The sequence below is a fragment of the Pocillopora damicornis genome, chromosome 8, assembly GCF_964200805.1.
Source record: "Pocillopora damicornis chromosome 8, jaPocDami1.2, whole genome shotgun sequence".
Classification (NCBI taxonomy): Eukaryota; Metazoa; Cnidaria; class Anthozoa; order Scleractinia; family Pocilloporidae; genus Pocillopora; species Pocillopora damicornis.
In genome coordinates this window covers 23,554,055-23,570,032 of record NC_142677.1, presented here as the reverse complement: position 1 = coordinate 23,570,032, position 15,978 = coordinate 23,554,055, and the positions used below count along the sequence as shown (strand labels likewise).

Here is a 15,978-nt window from a genome sequence, read left to right as displayed (position 1 = left end):
CTCTCTCAGAGAAAGAAGAGAAAGTAGCCGAGCAAGTTATGATAAGGCAGCTTGAAATAAAAACTGCAGCTGACAAAATGAGGAGGCTCTCTTTGCAACACTTCGGTGATGCAAAGGACTCATTGAAAGTCCCGCGTCGAAAGAGTTCTGGTGTCATTTCGCCATACCTGCAACGAGCTGGATCGGAAAGTTCACATAACGATGCGAATAACAATAGTGAAGGAAACCAAAGAGCAGGAATAGTGAGAAGGCACAAAGATAATCCACAATTGCTCGGGAAAGCTGCGAAGGAGACTTCTAAAATCGACAAAGAAAAAGCCTTGAAAGAACAGGTTTTAAGCAAATTAGCGTGGGACATATCTGACTGTAGATACTTGCGATGCGGCGGACGGGACGACGCTGTATGACATTACTCTAAGTCATAGACTTGACTCCTAGATGTACATCAGCTTTCAGTATGTGATAGATAAGTCAAATTAAGGCATATTAGCTAAAAGTAAAGCTATTGACATCTAACTATCTAGGCCAAAAATGCAATTTTCAACTGTAGGCTTTGTAATCTCAAGTGTTACATCGGCATCATCAAATATATCAGGAGTAACTGTCGCAAATTTACATCAAAACTCAGCTTAATGAAGGACTTAGGGTTTATAAAAAACAAATGAATAAAGGGGTAAGTTTCTAAAGAAACTGTGGTGCTGCGTTGGTGGGAGAGTATAGCAGGTAATTTAGTGTTAACAACTGGGTTGAAAACGTAAATTAGCCACCGTAAAGGGTAAAAAAGTTGACGTTTCGAGCGTTTGCCCTTCGTCAGAGCGATTGGCGAAGGGCTAACGCTCGAAACGTCAGCTTTTTTACCCTTTACGGTGGCTAATTTACGTTTTCAACCCAGTTGTTAACACTAAATCACCTTTATAAAAAACAGTTTGGGAGACACCATTTAATGTATTCCTCGTACTCATCTTTCAAATAGCATCTTATAACTCTAATGTGCCGTGAACAGAGACGGGAAACGATCAAGGAGCTAAGGACATGACAAGTCAAGAAGTTCAATGAGCCAAGACTCCGCATTTTTACTCGAGTCTTGCCGCAAGCGGCGAGAGTCTTAAGCTGCAGGCTGTTTTTTTTTTTCGTGTTTCGTCGCCAAAAGTGGGGTCATGGTCCCAGGCGTTCCTTGCGTAGACCGTGGAAACTGGGGACGAGATCATACCGTCGTCCTCGTTTCTGGAAGTAGAATCCTGTTTCCACGATGTCGAAAGGGAAGGCAAATTCTATTTTGCGAAACGAAAAGAAACCAAGCGAAATATGGCGAAACTAAAGGAATAATGCGGCATATTATCTACTAAAGTAAAGATAACTTCCATAAGGATTTTGGAGTAAATCTTAATCGTTAAGGAGGATTTTCATTCGTTTCGCAAAGTAGTCATTTAAGAAGAGTTTCTATTCTGCGAAATCGACTATTTTCACCGTGCGGTGACAGTGTGACCTTGTCATGCCACAAAAATAAATTTAAATATATCACATATATTACCAAAGCTATTGAGTGACACGAGAATGGCTTCATCATTACCGCTGGGTGAAAAGCCGGAGTAATTGCTTTCAAATTACTATTTTGCGAAATTGATTTGGATAGTGAAATAGGAGGTGAAACGTGTTTTTGTGATCAGAACAAAAAAACATTATAACACAATATGAAAGGAATATTGATTAATTTTGGTGACTCAAAACTAGTATTGCATACTGGAAATGAATTTTAGAGTAGTTTGTTACAACTAGCAAGACAATCTTCTTTACAGTGTACTCCTAACTGAATTACCAACAATGCTCACAATATCAAAACATAATGACCAGCTGGGATACAGTACAAGGTATAGTGGTAATTGTTCATGGTGAGGCTGCCATCGAGAGATATGAATACTGTGTTGGCTTAAAAAAAGCTTTTGATTCATTGACATACTCAAGCGTACAGCACGTATGGAGGTTCCGAGCAATTAGCTCCTGACAAGTGGCTCTCCTCAAAGTAAATTGAAGATACACATAATTTTTGCATTTATGTGAACTTATGATTATAAGAAAAGAACTAGCCTCCTCATTCCTTGTATACTCCTCAAGCGGGCTCGAGTTAATGCTTTCGACAGCGTCTTCTTATGGTAAAAACTGTTTTTGATTTAAATCGTTTCGTAGCAAAACTCAGCTCTTATCTTTTTCTTTTAGTCGTTTGTTTACAATTTCCTTTCCTATCATATTGACTCTGATCATGATCGTCAAACTATGGACACTATAGGTTGCAGTTTAATTCAATGTTATAATGGCCTCCGCGTGCAAAAGACTGTATGCCAGTGGGTTCTTTCAGGACAGTTCATATCTTATCGTTGTTAAATACTCCCCTACGTACTTGAGAGTTTTTTAGGGAGCGCACCTATTTTTTGTTCGTTTTATTGATTTTCCTCTATCTCTCTCCTCGGACGGTAGGGATTATTTTACTGCGTCCTTTCTCTGTTTCCCACAACTCTCATACGCAAGTTACAAGTTGTTTCTCAACTTCTTCATCCTCCTCTGTTTGTTTTCTTTTGTGAATATCTCGCCATTTCACGTGATCAGTGCGTGTGGTTGTTCCAATCAATCTCCTGGTGGCTATTGTACCGTCCAGCCGATACTCGTCATTCTCTTTTTGCCTCAAACATCTGAAAAACGCTTTGAATCCTTTGTTGAATTCTTGGTTCAGCGTTCCGTAAATGATTGGATGAGCGGCACTGGTTGCTATTACTAACAGAACGCAAAGTTTCTTTGCAACAGAGTTCGGATAACCAAACATACTTAACAGCCACGTTACGTGATACGGCAAGGTGAAAAGAGCATACACAGCTGCTATTACGACCAACATTTTAATCACCTATAGAAAAAAAAATAATGTTTAGTGTAACAGTTTTTCACGAGGTTATTATTTTAAACGCAACGTCTGTGTATTTTTTTTTATGGAAAATCTGTAGAATATTAGCTCTCAGTCCTAAATGTTCTGCGATTCGGGCACCGTGCTCTATCGGTTTGAGTGACTATTAATAGTAACCCTCTCGATCCAGATGTCGGCTCATTAAAGCCTACTCTTTATTTCAACACCAATATTGGAGTAGACTTGCCAGCTTTATCAATAGAATAACCAGTGCCTTTAAGGTCAAATAAGTCGAAAAACGAAACAATACATTTGCAGTCAATTAAGGGTACGTATCACGGTTACTTCGACATCTTTGTTTGAAATGCTGGAAATAAAAGCTAACTTTGATGACCCATTTCTCTTTCATAAGATAACTGGCTGAGATTGATCGAGATGGTGGTTAAAAAATTTTTTACAAATCTCCTACAATTGCAAAGATAAATCAGAATATTTTAAAAAGTCTTAGTTTCAAAATGGCTGGTCTTACCTTTTTGTTTCGATCTGAGCGTTGCCTAGTTGACGTGCATGTAAGGTGGTCTAGTCTCGTTTTCGAGTTAAGATGGCCACATATGAGAGCATAGCAGCACACAATTATTGTCATGGGTATAACAAACTGCACCACAAATAGGCTCAAAAAGTAGAATTGCTCAAACTTGTCGCTGGGCCAGGCGTCTGTGCAAACCGGCTGACTGTCCCGTCGTTTCACCACCCTAAGCGCAAAATTGAACGGAAGAGCAACGAGGACAGAAAAAGTCCAGATTAACATAATGGCAAATTTGGTGGTTTTTACAGTAAATCTTCTACCCAGAGGCTTGACTATAGCTCGATATTGGTCTATAGTCATAAGAACCAAAGTCATCGATGAAGCGGTAATAAAAACGTAAGCTAACGTCGGTATTGTCTTACATAACACGGCACCAAAAGGCCAAATGTAAGAATTTTCTTGATATGCCAAGCGAAATGGAAGATTCACAGTGAGGACAGCGATGTCGGCTGCGGCAAGATTACAAATGAAAAGGTTACTAACAGTTCGCAGTTTTCTTCTTTTCATGACCATTCGGAAAACCAGAACATTTCCCAAGACGCCCAAGACAAAGACAAGCGAATAACAAAACAGTTTAAAAACTTTAAACGAGAAGCTCTCCGTTGAAAAGCTGCGGCTTTTTGTGACGTTGAAGGTGACAACCGCAGACTCATTTGCTACAGCGTGTTCCTGGAATGCCATGGCAAATGGAATCAGCATTGACAACTTATAATCCTAATACTTAAAATGGAAATCCTCATTTGAGAAACTTTTGACTGGTGCCAACTCTGACCTGTAAAGTATGGTAAATCACCCTTAGTCCCGCAGGCGGCTTTTACACCTATTTGTTTTTATAGCCATTTCTATATTCATGAGCTATTGAGCGCTCTAATGCAAATCCTACGTTGAAGATATCGGCGATAAGCAGATGTTCGACACTTGAATAAGTCTAGACAAAGTTGAACAGTAACTCAGCCGTTTTAACGCTTTTCCAGAAAGCGGCTGCTTTATTCTAACCTGGAGGTGAGTCTTGAAGTAAACAGACGCACCTAAGGTATGAAATTATTCTCATATATATCAAATAAAGCCCTATTAAAAATTGAGAACAAAGCAGACAAAACGACCAAGAAAAAGTTTTTGTCAGAACTCGTTGACTTTTGAAAGCGTTTATAAATAACACAAAAATAAGGTGATCTGCACTTAAACCGAAAACAGAAAAGTAAAATGCATGTAGCTGAAACCATGTAGTCTTTGTGCGCAAGTATTCCCCATATTAAAGTAACACAAGGGTACCTGCCAGCGCCGAAAAAGCATTAGGTAATTCAGAATTTTATTGTCATAACTATTCACGAGTCCCTGATTCTGGAATTAACAAGTTAGTTAGTACCAAATAGAAAATGGTTTTATTGACACGAACGAAATATATGTTAAGTCAAAAAAAAAAAAAACACACCTTTTATACGCTATTAGAAAGGAGAAAAGGTAAACGGGTGACAGCAGTGACCGAGAAGAAGGTTATACGAAAAATGAGCCCAAGAGGAACTAGTTTCATCTCTCGATTGATTTAATCAATAGTTGACCCCATTTGACAGCGACTCATTTCATTTGCAAGTAATATTTTTGTAAAGTATACACTAAAACAGTGAATAGTGGTAGATGCTCGCTCTGATTGGTTATTCAAGAACCGAATAACCTTTGCTATTCACCTCCGTGCCGCTCGCGCGGGATTTACGCCCGAAAATATTATAATCTTTGCAGGAATAAATGAGTTGAAATCATATTTTTGTGCTATATTATCTCACTGTTTTAGTAAATACTAAAACAACTTTTGAGTGATTCCTTGCCATGACCGCTGAACCTTCACGATAATTATGAATTTTCAAAAAGGAATTTCGGTCATTTAAACACAAGTTGAGGACAATAGCTGTTGTAAAATTATACCCACGTAGAGGACGATCCAGTTTATTCAGAAATGAAAACAAAATGTTTTAATTTAATCTGCTCAGGGTAGAAAAGAACTCATTAGCCAGTAGGTAAAAGTAAACACAATCACCGGGGTCAGTGTAAACAACAAAATTTACTGCATGAAATGAATGAATAAATTACAAAGACAAAATTATGATGGAGGTCTAACTCATTCGCCTTATTAAATTTTAACGCTGCAAAGACAACAAGCACAAGGCTGAGTCAGTGTTCGAGTTAACACTGCCCTTGAAGTGAATGTGTACGTTCTCGCTAACACACAAGCGCATGTATCGTAAAGTTAGTACTCCGGATAAACCCAATATTATGCAAAAAAGATTTGATTATGGTCGCAACATTCTACATTGTACGGTAATTGGAATATTTCTAAACTAATCGTAATATCCGTGAGTGATGACAACAAAGAGTCTTTGTTCTTGGAAGAAATATGTCAGTTCTGTTTCGGCAGAATGAAATTAGCTAAGTAGCCTGTATATATGGTCTCTTAAAGTATAATGACTTGGTAAAATTTCTCAGGTGAGACCACATCTTTAACAGGTTTGCTTCAAAGTCACCCAAGCCTTCTCCCAAATTTAAAATGCAAAAACCTAATTAAACAAACAAAAAAAGAGAAACCAGATAAAACGATTGAGTTTAGCCTATCTTATCCTAGTCGTGAGATGAATTTGGTTAATTATGTGGTTACGTCAGGAACGTTCTTCAATATGTTAATATTTCATCATTGGTTTCTAGGGAAACTAAAATCATTATTTAGCATTTCAATGGCTTCATTAAAACTTAACAAGCAAAGTAAAGCTGTTAAATCTACTAAAGAAATAAACATCTCATCGAAGAAGAAAAAACGTTGGCGTACTCACGTGCAACAATCGCTGTTAACATCAGCAGTCAAGATTTGATTCTTTGAAGCCCAAGAAAGTTCACAATTCAATTTTCATACACATAGTCAAGCAGGCAGGTGTTGAGAAAATTTTCACCAAGAGATTCTGTTGGGAAGTAATGTCAAATTCTCACCTCTGTTCAGCAATGTTTGCCTGTTAGGAGAATTACCTCTTAGATAATGGAAATTCGATTATAGGGAGTTAACCCTTTAACTCCCAGATCAAATTTGTAATTCTCCTTATTATCGACCATACAATTTTTTTAATACTAGTTCAGAGAATTTAGTATTGGATCAACTAATTATCCCCAAATTGATATTTTTCCTTATTCTCCTCACTTATTTGGTTGATACTGTATTGATATTGTAAGGAGAAATTCTGTCTTGGTCACTCATGGGAGTTAAAGGATTAATAAACCATTTGATAGGTTCATGTGTATTGTGACTTCAAAGGACTGCACGTGTATGCATCATTATACCTGAGTGAACGTAAATTTGTTGTTTAAGAAATATTTTCGCAAAAAAACTTACCTTTCGTTTATCTCTCAGTTTAACTGTTTCTTTTCACTTATTTTTTAATTTCTCGTGACCTTTTCCCCCAATTATTTCTGAAGGTAATGCAATGCCCTATTATCAAACCCAAATTCTTTTTCAATTTTTCTTCACCATCACTGTTGGGTATATGTACATCAGATTAGAGCTTTTCAAATGTTTATTCCGATAAACACTACTAACTTGTGTAGAAAAATGTTTGGAAACTAGTCAACAGTTTTTGGAAATCTCCGAAAGATAAAAATGTGTAACAAGTAAACTATTAGCACCATTAGAGCAGTTATAAATAGAGTTTTATGATACAACAATCTCATTTTTACCCAATATATTTTTTGGTGAACTATTAGGAACCTAAATTACGTTTTACAGAAGAAATAGATGGAAATAAAACATTTAGACTTTTTCCAAACATGCTATGTACGGCCGCTAGAAAAAATGCTACCATACTTTGAAACCTGAACTCAAATAGCTTGAGATGAGATTTATCTTCTGCATCGTTTAACTGGGTATACTGATAATTTTTAAGTCACAACCATTTACGTCAAAACTCAAGCGTAAATCTGAAGTAAGCTTGCTACAATGTAAACTCCCCCGCTACCATTACGATTCGCCCATGATTTTAAGGCTTTCCACCGTTGTTATCAAGAGCGAGAGTTTCAAAAACAACCCATGGTTTCTTAGTGATGATTCACGTCATTGTTCTTGGCCTTTATATAATAAAACTCAGCACTTAATGGACGATTCGTTAAGTGGATTTATTAACAGTTTTCAATCAAACAACCATTAGAAAACCAACTGGTAGCGCACCATCACTTTTAGCATAGAACTGTAAATCATGGGCACAATTCCGGTCTGGGTTATAGTTTTCGTATTCGCATCTTTTACACACGAGGGTGAGTATTAAGTTATGATAACTAAAGTTTAAAATTACGGATATCTCTCTTCAATAATATGCCTTATTTCACTGAAGTATCTCTCCAGTGTGATCATGGCGGCTTCTGAGCATTAAAAAATTAAAAATACGCCGTATATTTTTACCCTCCTAACTCTAAAAATCAGGTTCTAGTATCTTGCTGACACTAAAAAGAATGAGAGGTGTTTTATTTAGCTTTTAACTTGATTTCTAGATAAAGTCGATACAAGGAAAAAAACCATTATAGTAAAAAAAAGCGTTCGGTCACGGCACTAATATTTTTATATTTGAAACGGTTGGAAGTATAATTTGAACGTAAAAGTAATATTGAGAAAAGGGGAAGACATGGAAGATATGTCTCAATGTAAGGACGTTCTTTTTTTTTTTTATTTAGCACGTGGTCGAGGTTGTCCTACAGCCATGGGCTGTTATAAAGACTATAGAGTACAGAGAGTTCTTCCAAATCTCATCATGAACCAACGTGGCATAGATGGCTTCTGGGAAAACTATACGAGGTGGCTTCCCAGGTAATTGCAACAACTTGAGTTAAGTAAGCTTCATTTCTCTCAGATGGTGAAGTACAAAGAAATTTTGAGCAGTAAAGCTATCTTCAGTTGGTAAAAATGATATGAATTATTTTAACGATTATTAAGCTGAGAATTTCTCGAGGTAGTCACATGTCACTTATGTTTCAAAGTGATAATACCTCTTTTATGTATCCTGGCAACAATGCAATACTTCCAGAGAGTGCCCCATTAAAGTTCACTTTGAAAGTGGGCTCCATTTGGGCGTGTACTTTAGGACACTGAAACAGGAAGTCGGGCATTTTTATTCACAGGCAAAATCTTGAATGCATTGGGAGAGTACAATATTTTTCAGTCAATTTAGTTAATCAGCGGTACTATGTCTCGGACAACTGTGCAAGTCCTGTAATAGTTGAAAAACATATATATTTTCGATTCCTCGTGGGAAGGAAGAATTTTAGAATTTTTTCTTCGTATGCCGCTTATGACAAGGTGGAAAGCATTTTTTAATTTTATGACAGAGCTCAAATGTTACCATATCTCGTTTTGTATTTTCCCCTTTGAGAGTGAGTAAGCCTCAATTCCTAATGAAGACTTCCTTTGTCCCACTCTCGTGACCAGTCGAAAAAGCATTAGTCTCTAAATGCACAGTTGTTGTTTATTTTGCTAAGTGATTGGGACCCTAGTTTCTTATACTCGTTCGTATGTTCGTTTTCTTTTTTTGTTTGGTTATACCTGTTGTTTTTATTTTCTATTTTTGTTATTAGTTTAATTTGTAGTTGTGCGACAAAAGCCAAAGAGATGGGCTACAAGTACATTGGAATTCAATATTATGGAGAATGCTGGGCAGGAGACTACTTCGCTCGTCCGCTTAAAGAGAAAAGAAGTTGTATGGACTTAAAATTCCGAACGTGTCAAAAGATGGGCCCTCGCAGGATATGCAGTGGAGAGCATTGGACAAACTTCATTTATGAATTACAAGAAGTAAGTGTGACTGAAAGAGAAGCCACGAACTTTCAATGTGGGAAATGGATTAATAAACAGTGTGATTGTTATTTTTAGTATAAGACGTACAGAATTCACACTTGTGAAGAAAAGGTGACACCCGAGAGCAAGTGATAGTACTGTTGTAGCTATTGAGTGTCGAAACTAACGCGGGTTTGCTTTGGTTTTACTTAGCTTTGCTCTGTGATTGGCCAAGAAGACTACCGCCATCTTCTTTACCAATCAGATTCAAAACTAAAAACAATCGCGACTAGATTATTTGCGTTTTCTCGCGCTTCAAATAGTTTGCTTGCTCTTACTTTGAGTACTTATTGGCTACTGATAGTCTAAACCTTAATTCTGATAGGTCACTGGCATTATGTTGGTTTTGGTTTTTTTCCACGCTCAATTTAAAACTGCTCAATTATGATATACACGTGATTAAACTATCAAACTAATTATTTACAGATGATTTAGTGTTAACAACTGAGTTGAAAACGTAAATTGGCCACCGTAAAGAGTTGAAAGGCTGACGTTTCGAGCGTTAGCTCTTCGTAAGAGCGTTAGCCCTTCGTCAATCGCTCTGACGAAGGGTAAACGCTCGAAACGTCAGCCTTTAAACTCTTCACGGTAGCCAATTTACGTTTTCAACTCAGTTGTTAACACTAAATTACCTGTTGTACTCTCCCAACGACGAAGCACCACAGTTTCTTAAGAAACTTACCCCGTTTGATTATTTAAAGAGTTGGATGTTTATCACGGGGAGTTGTTAATTAACAGGGATGTCCTTGTTTTGGTTTATGCTTTATTATTCAGTTTCTCCCTCCTTTAATTGACTTCTAACCAATATTGGTATTTGCTGCTTCATTTTTTTGTCATGGCTGTGTCATCCAAGCCTACCACAGCAGAGCCAGTTCCGACTAGAGCAGTCACAGCTAAACCAACAACAGAGGCAACCACGAGCAAACCAGTTACAACTCAGCCAATAACAGCTGTATCAACAGCTAAGCCAACTAAAGCAAATACAACCATAAGTAAGGAATTATTTATTTCACCATGCACAGAAAAGCGATTTTCATTTTCTTCAACGAGCACACTCACTTCGTCCATACCAGTCATATGCAGCTATACACGAATGAATCCATGCTGAAATTTACGCATACGCGACGGAAAAGTTAGTAGCGAATTAGAAAATACCCTTGTCATTGCTAATCAATCTCAGATGGAATCTTCTGTCAATTTAGATACCTCTAGGTAATGTAACATTAAAATCACCATAAGATCCTCTTTGACAAAGAAGCCAAATTATCTACCTCATACAAATATACCAAACAACATATTTAGTCACGTTCTGAATTTCGGAAGAATTCAGACTCAAGGAATAGGTCAAATGTCCATCTTATATGTAAAAGCTATGAGGAAATCAAACCCTTTAGGGCATGTGCTCTATATTAACACGACTTTGTCTCCATATTTCAGATTGTAAAAAACCCTTGGACATTGCCTTTGTTGTCGACGCTTCTGGGAGCATCGGAAACAAATCTTTTCAGCTCGTTAAGTCATTCTTGAGAGAATTCACACACTATTTCAACGTTTCCACGAACGGTACTCATTTCGCTTGCCTCCACTACGATCATCATGTTTACATGGATTTCACCTTTAACGACACAATATACCACAACTCATCTGTCCTTGATATGAAACTTGACAGCATGCCGTACCCCTCAGGAGCCACCCGTTCTGACCAAGCTTTATGGGGTGCCTATTGGTTATACAGGCCAAATAATGGTGCTCGTGACTACCACGACATACCTCGGTGTGTTTTAGTGCTGACTGATGGCAAGACTTTCGGCGGCATGGATTACTTGAAGCCACCTGTTGCTGCTCTAAAGGTATTTTTAGAAGGAAGGGGGGAGGGCTGTCCGTAGGTGCATAAGGCCTCACCTCTGGTTTGAAGAGCGATGAGATTGGAAAGCATCCAGGTAAACTCGGAAATTCCAATTGACCAAGTTTGTTCCTCCCCCTTATTTTGTTGAAGGATCCCTTCTATAGCCTTACGCTAAAGTGAGCCCCCCCCCCTGAATTTACCGATAAGGTCTAACAACCTAAAGGATCAGTTTATTTATTACTTTATTTGAAATATTTAGACAGCCTGGCCCAGATCAGCTTCAAAGGGGGCCTGTATAAAAAATAACAAGGCCAGACCGTAACACCAGGAGCTACACGCCCTACTCTTTGCGAGAAGTATGTGGGTTCTTTAACGTGCCCTTCTAACCAGTACAGAGAAGATACAGAAGACGGAGCCTACAGTCTATCATCCTAATCCTAAAGGACTAGAAAGTGTAACCATTTGCGGATGTCATCGAAAGGAGAGCACATTTTCTTTAGTTGAATACCCTGAGGGTTGGTCCAGTCTGGAGCTTGAACCCTCAGCTTCGGGTAGGGTAGTCTGTTGCTCTACAACGTGAGAGAACCAAGCGCACACTCATCTACCGACCTCACGACATCCTTGAAAGAAATCACTTTGTAATGGAGTGTAGCGTAGTTAATATGGATTTTTTCCCTGCCTTATTAACGTCAACCTTAATGCTTTTTACCAGAAATCATCCTACGCAAAAATTGTTGCAGTCGGTATTGGTTGGGAAGTGGATTTGGCAGAACTTATAATTATGGCTGGGGAAGACCATTACGTATTTGTGGACAGATTTGAAAATCTCGCCGACCATATTCGAGAAGTGCTGGGCAAAGTGTGCGATTAGACAGGTATTATATTTATATCATGTTGGTTTTTGGCAATTCAAGTAACTGCCCCTATACAGTGGCGTGGTGTGTGGATTGACAAACTGAAAGTAGACGACTAGCACGAACACGTTGCGGGAAATTTTATTTTGCGCGCGTTGGCGATTTTTTGTGTTTTGTGGAAACGAATTATTATGAAATTTCTTATCAAGAACTAACTCTTGCGACTTTATGTTTATGAACAAAACACCAGCACATAAAACATGGTAATGTTTCAAAATTTCCTTTTTTCACAAGTTATTCTGAAGAGAGTAACGCGCGTTTTATTTTGCGGGATTTTCCTTTCTACGGGTTTCCGCGTTAGCGGATCGACGACAGGCCGCATATATTGAACCCCGCAAAATTTCCATCAAGACAAGACAAGCAAGGGTTTTAATCCATACAGAAACTCAAGGTGGCTGACTACTTTGATACGTTCATTCCAAAATTAAAACTGCTGTTATAAATCATTTCAAAATTTATAACAGTGTTAAAAATGAAATGGAAAATTTCTCCAAACTTTCCCCTAGTTTAATTTTAATCTTCTGATGTTGTTGTGGCTGTTGCTGTTTGTTCTCCTCCACTAATTTATCCTTATACGCATATACACATAGAGGATTTTACAATGACCGCGCGGAGGTACAAATTTGAATTTTTTTCAACCCATAAAAAATTTTGTCTCCAAACAGCCATGTAATATTCTATTTATTATATAAACACCAATGAAATACTAGATCATGTCACTTTAATTTTTTTAAAAGTAGTACAAAAACCATAGCAACAGCGATCTTTTCACGTGTAAAGATAACAAAAGCTCACTAGGTATTTCATTGGTGTTTGTATAATATCATTAATGCATGATGTATTGCAAATTTGACAGTGCCTGTGAAGTAATTTTGTTTCTTAGTCTATAGTGTATTGTTAATAGATTATTGTGCTCTAAGTAATGTCATTTTTGTGATTAATATTAGCATTTAAAGTTTTGTAAATCTGTAATGTAAGTACTGTTTGTATCATTTTGTCAGTTGGGGCTTAGTGGTGCAAGCAACAACTACGTTTAAAATAATAAATAAAAAAATGCTGTTGAATTAATAAAACTTTAACAGATCAGCAACATATTAACAACCTCTTCTTATTATTTTGCAGACATTCTAAGATGGTTAATGGTACAGCAGTGTCTGAGTTAAGGGAAGACAAGACTTTTCAATGAAATTAGGGAGACAGGAATGGGAACATATATATATATATATCAAATATAAAATGGGCATATTGACTATTTATCATAAAGAGAGATTCAAATATAGTTAAGCTGCAGTAACCATTCAAGCTTGTACCAATAACATGGTACACAAGAGGTTGTGATAATTTCTTTTTAAATACATTATTTATTGGCACAAAATGTGTTCTAGTCAAATCTTTCACTGAATTTTACTTTCACCCACTAAAAAATTAATAATATTTTAATGTACACTGTAATAATAACAATATCTTGTTTGAAATAGAGTATTTACCAAAATATCTAGGTCAGGCAAAATTGTACCAGTAGCTTTCACAACACATCCACAGTGTCTTTGACCTTTAAGTTTTTAAAATATGACACAATTTTCTTATTGACACAAAGTAAAAGTAACCAGCCCTGCTCCTCACACTACAACCTTATTTTACAATTTATTGGTCAAATCCTTTCACTTGAATATATCAGAATAATAAAAAAAAAAATTCATGACCTAAATTCCACAACACCTGCATGGATCACCCTTCAGTGTCAGAGACAAACCACACTAAAAAGTACCCAATAACCAAAAGCAGTCAAGATTCTACCTTTCAAATTCAAATCCAAACTGCATACAGTGCTGTTCCACTCTTCAACACAAATTGAGCTTGCTCAATACAAAATGATCCTCTCACTTTTCTGTTAACTTTTCACTTACACTTACATGTAAACCTTCTGAAATTAGATCCTTAACATAACAGCCTCTTGAACGTTGTTTCTGGTTAATTTATCCAAGTTAAAAAGTCAACTATTGTTTACAACTTTCCACAATACACTTCAACAAAGTGAATACAAAAAAACTAAATCAAAATCAAAGTTCATCACCTGAATCTAAATTTATCTCCTTCATCTCTGCATCCCAAGTACTGTCATTTTGAGAATCATTGTGAAAGTTTGAATAATGCACTTGTGATTTCCTCTTAATCAACCTCTGTGAAAGAGCAAACAGCAAGCATGTGATAGCACTTGTTACAGCCAGACTTCTAAAAAGAATTCTTGGTCCATAACTACTGTACATGGCCCCTCCACCAAAGCCTGCAATAAGTTTTCCCAGACCAAAATGCGTTGCCATAACCAAACCCATCACTGTTGCACGCATCCCTTCAGGTGAAATAAGACCCCCATAGGAAGTTGTAGCTGCCCACATTGCTCCAAATGTCACACCATGTAAAGGTTCCACAGCCAATACATACCAGGCATTGTGAAGGAATGAGTACAACACGTATCTAATTGTATAACACACAAATGTTAGGTATAGGACACCATGATGGCCAATACATTTAATTAACTTCCCAGAAAAAAACATAACAGGAACTTCTGAGACACATGTCATGCAAAGAGTTAGTCCCATTAACAAATGGCTGCCATTCATGTCCTGAATAAACCAGAACAAAAAGGCACCAATTGTTGAAAAACATGCTCCCATGATGAGAATTCCCACCAAAAATGTCAAAATGCGACAATCAGAGAGAATGATGAACACATTCTGGAAAATCTTAGGCTTGGATTCACCCCCTAAGTATTCCAATGGCAACTTAAACACTGTTACAAAAGCTGCAATGCTAAACAACAGGAAACCACAGAATGCTATGAAAAACTGACTCTGATTTGAATTCTGGGAGGATTGATCAATTGTGAGCCCTGACAAAACTGCAATGCTACCCCATCCTACAGCACCCCACAGCCTTTGCTTGCCATAGTCACCGCCTCTGCCAATATCTGTCAAGTACTTAACAGTGGCTGCATCAGCCATGGAATTCGAGCCATCGAATAGCGACCATACAAAAGAAAGAACAGATATAAGAACAAACATATTGTAGTTGTCCCGACTAGCTGTAGTTTTGACGATATCTGTTGTATTTCCAACGAAATCATCTGTGCAGTTTTTATCCACAAAAGGTGATGAATAATTCTCTTGAATCATAGAATAATTTTTTTTAAGTACGGTCCTTTCCTTTCCAGTTATGTTAGAAAATGAGCTATTATTACAAAAGTTCTTCGCCGCGTTTAGTTCCTCGTTGGGTCGAAGAAACACCAAAGAAAATCGAAGAGCAGAAGAAACGATACACATAATTAACATTGCAACTCTATGTTTTCGATATTTATCCGCTAAAGCGCCAGCGATGGGTGCTCCAATTAAATTTGCCAGTGGTTGCAGTCCGATCACATAACCGGTCTGTTCAGCTGATAATCCCACGTGGCGTAAAAACACCGGAAAGAATGGTTGGATACAAGCTTTCGCACTAAATGCGAAAAAGTAGTAAAGCTTTAGCACCAAAAGATCTTTGTTTATCCGGAAAATTCGCGCTCGATTTCCATACTGTGTCTCCTCCTCTACTGCTTGAATTTTACCGTTAATAATTTGCCCTCCACCGGTAGCCATGTTGACATTTGTTCACACGATTTACTGCCAGGCGTTACAAGAGTTATTTTTGTGCTCAGGCCCTCGCGGGTATCGTAGCATTCGTTGTCAGGGAGCCTACGGCCTACAGCCAGTGCTACTTACGGCTAAAGCACTCCACGAAGTAAATAGCTCCTTTCAAGTTTTTAGTGTTGCAGACTTATTGAAGCTACGTAGGAAGACACAGAGTCAGTCATAAAAATTTCGTTCGAAGGGTGTCATTAGGTAAGAGTCAATG

General features: G+C 37.6%; 3 protein-coding genes across 3 annotated transcripts; 1 reads left to right on the top strand and 2 right to left on the bottom strand.

The window, feature by feature from the left end:
• Positions 1 to 917: 917 nt before the first annotated feature.
• On the bottom strand, positions 918 to 5,029 carry LOC113671744 (galanin receptor type 1). Its single transcript, XM_027188000.2, has 2 exons — positions 3,420 to 5,029; positions 918 to 2,893 (listed from the first exon to the last, which is right to left on the bottom strand). Exons 1-2 carry the CDS (start codon positions 4,173 to 4,175, stop codon positions 2,513 to 2,515), a joined length of 1,137 nt encoding a protein of 378 aa, XP_027043801.2. The 5' UTR covers positions 4,176 to 5,029; the 3' UTR covers positions 918 to 2,512.
• A 2,592-nt stretch (positions 5,030 to 7,621) lies between these two features.
• On the top strand, positions 7,622 to 13,795 carry LOC149041870 (collagen alpha-1(XIV) chain-like). The gene is made up of 7 exons (XM_089180824.1): positions 7,622 to 7,760; positions 8,175 to 8,307; positions 9,072 to 9,288; positions 10,184 to 10,322; positions 10,768 to 11,180; positions 11,889 to 12,051; positions 13,213 to 13,795. Exons 1-6 carry the CDS (start codon positions 7,703 to 7,705, stop codon positions 12,045 to 12,047), a joined length of 1,119 nt encoding a protein of 372 aa, XP_089036950.1. The 5' UTR covers positions 7,622 to 7,702; the 3' UTR covers positions 12,048 to 12,051; positions 13,213 to 13,795.
• On the bottom strand, positions 13,432 to 15,830 carry LOC113671755 (major facilitator superfamily domain-containing protein 6). Its single transcript, XM_027188011.2, has one exon. It carries the CDS (start codon positions 15,720 to 15,722, stop codon positions 14,151 to 14,153), a length of 1,572 nt encoding a protein of 523 aa, XP_027043812.2. The 5' UTR covers positions 15,723 to 15,830; the 3' UTR covers positions 13,432 to 14,150.
• Positions 15,831 to 15,978: the final 148 nt, after the last annotated feature.

Coding starts and splice junctions, on each gene's coding strand:
- LOC149041870 (XM_089180824.1), top strand. CDS start 7,703: ATGGGCACAATTCCGGTCTGGGTTATAGTTTTCGTATTCGCATCTTTT. Junction 7,761..8,174: donor CGCATCTTTTACACACGAGG/GTGAGTATTAAG, acceptor TTTTTTATTTAG/CACGTGGTCGAGGTTGTCCT. Junction 10,323..10,767: donor TAAAGCAAATACAACCATAA/GTAAGGAATTAT, acceptor TCCATATTTCAG/ATTGTAAAAAACCCTTGGAC.
- LOC113671744 (XM_027188000.2), bottom strand. CDS start 4,175: ATGCTGATTCCATTTGCCATGGCATTCCAGGAACACGCTGTAGCAAAT. Junction 2,894..3,419: donor GCTCAGATCGAAACAAAAAG/GTAAGACCAGCC, acceptor TTTTTTCTATAG/GTGATTAAAATGTTGGTCGT.
- LOC113671755 (XM_027188011.2), bottom strand. CDS start 15,722: ATGGCTACCGGTGGAGGGCAAATTATTAACGGTAAAATTCAAGCAGTA.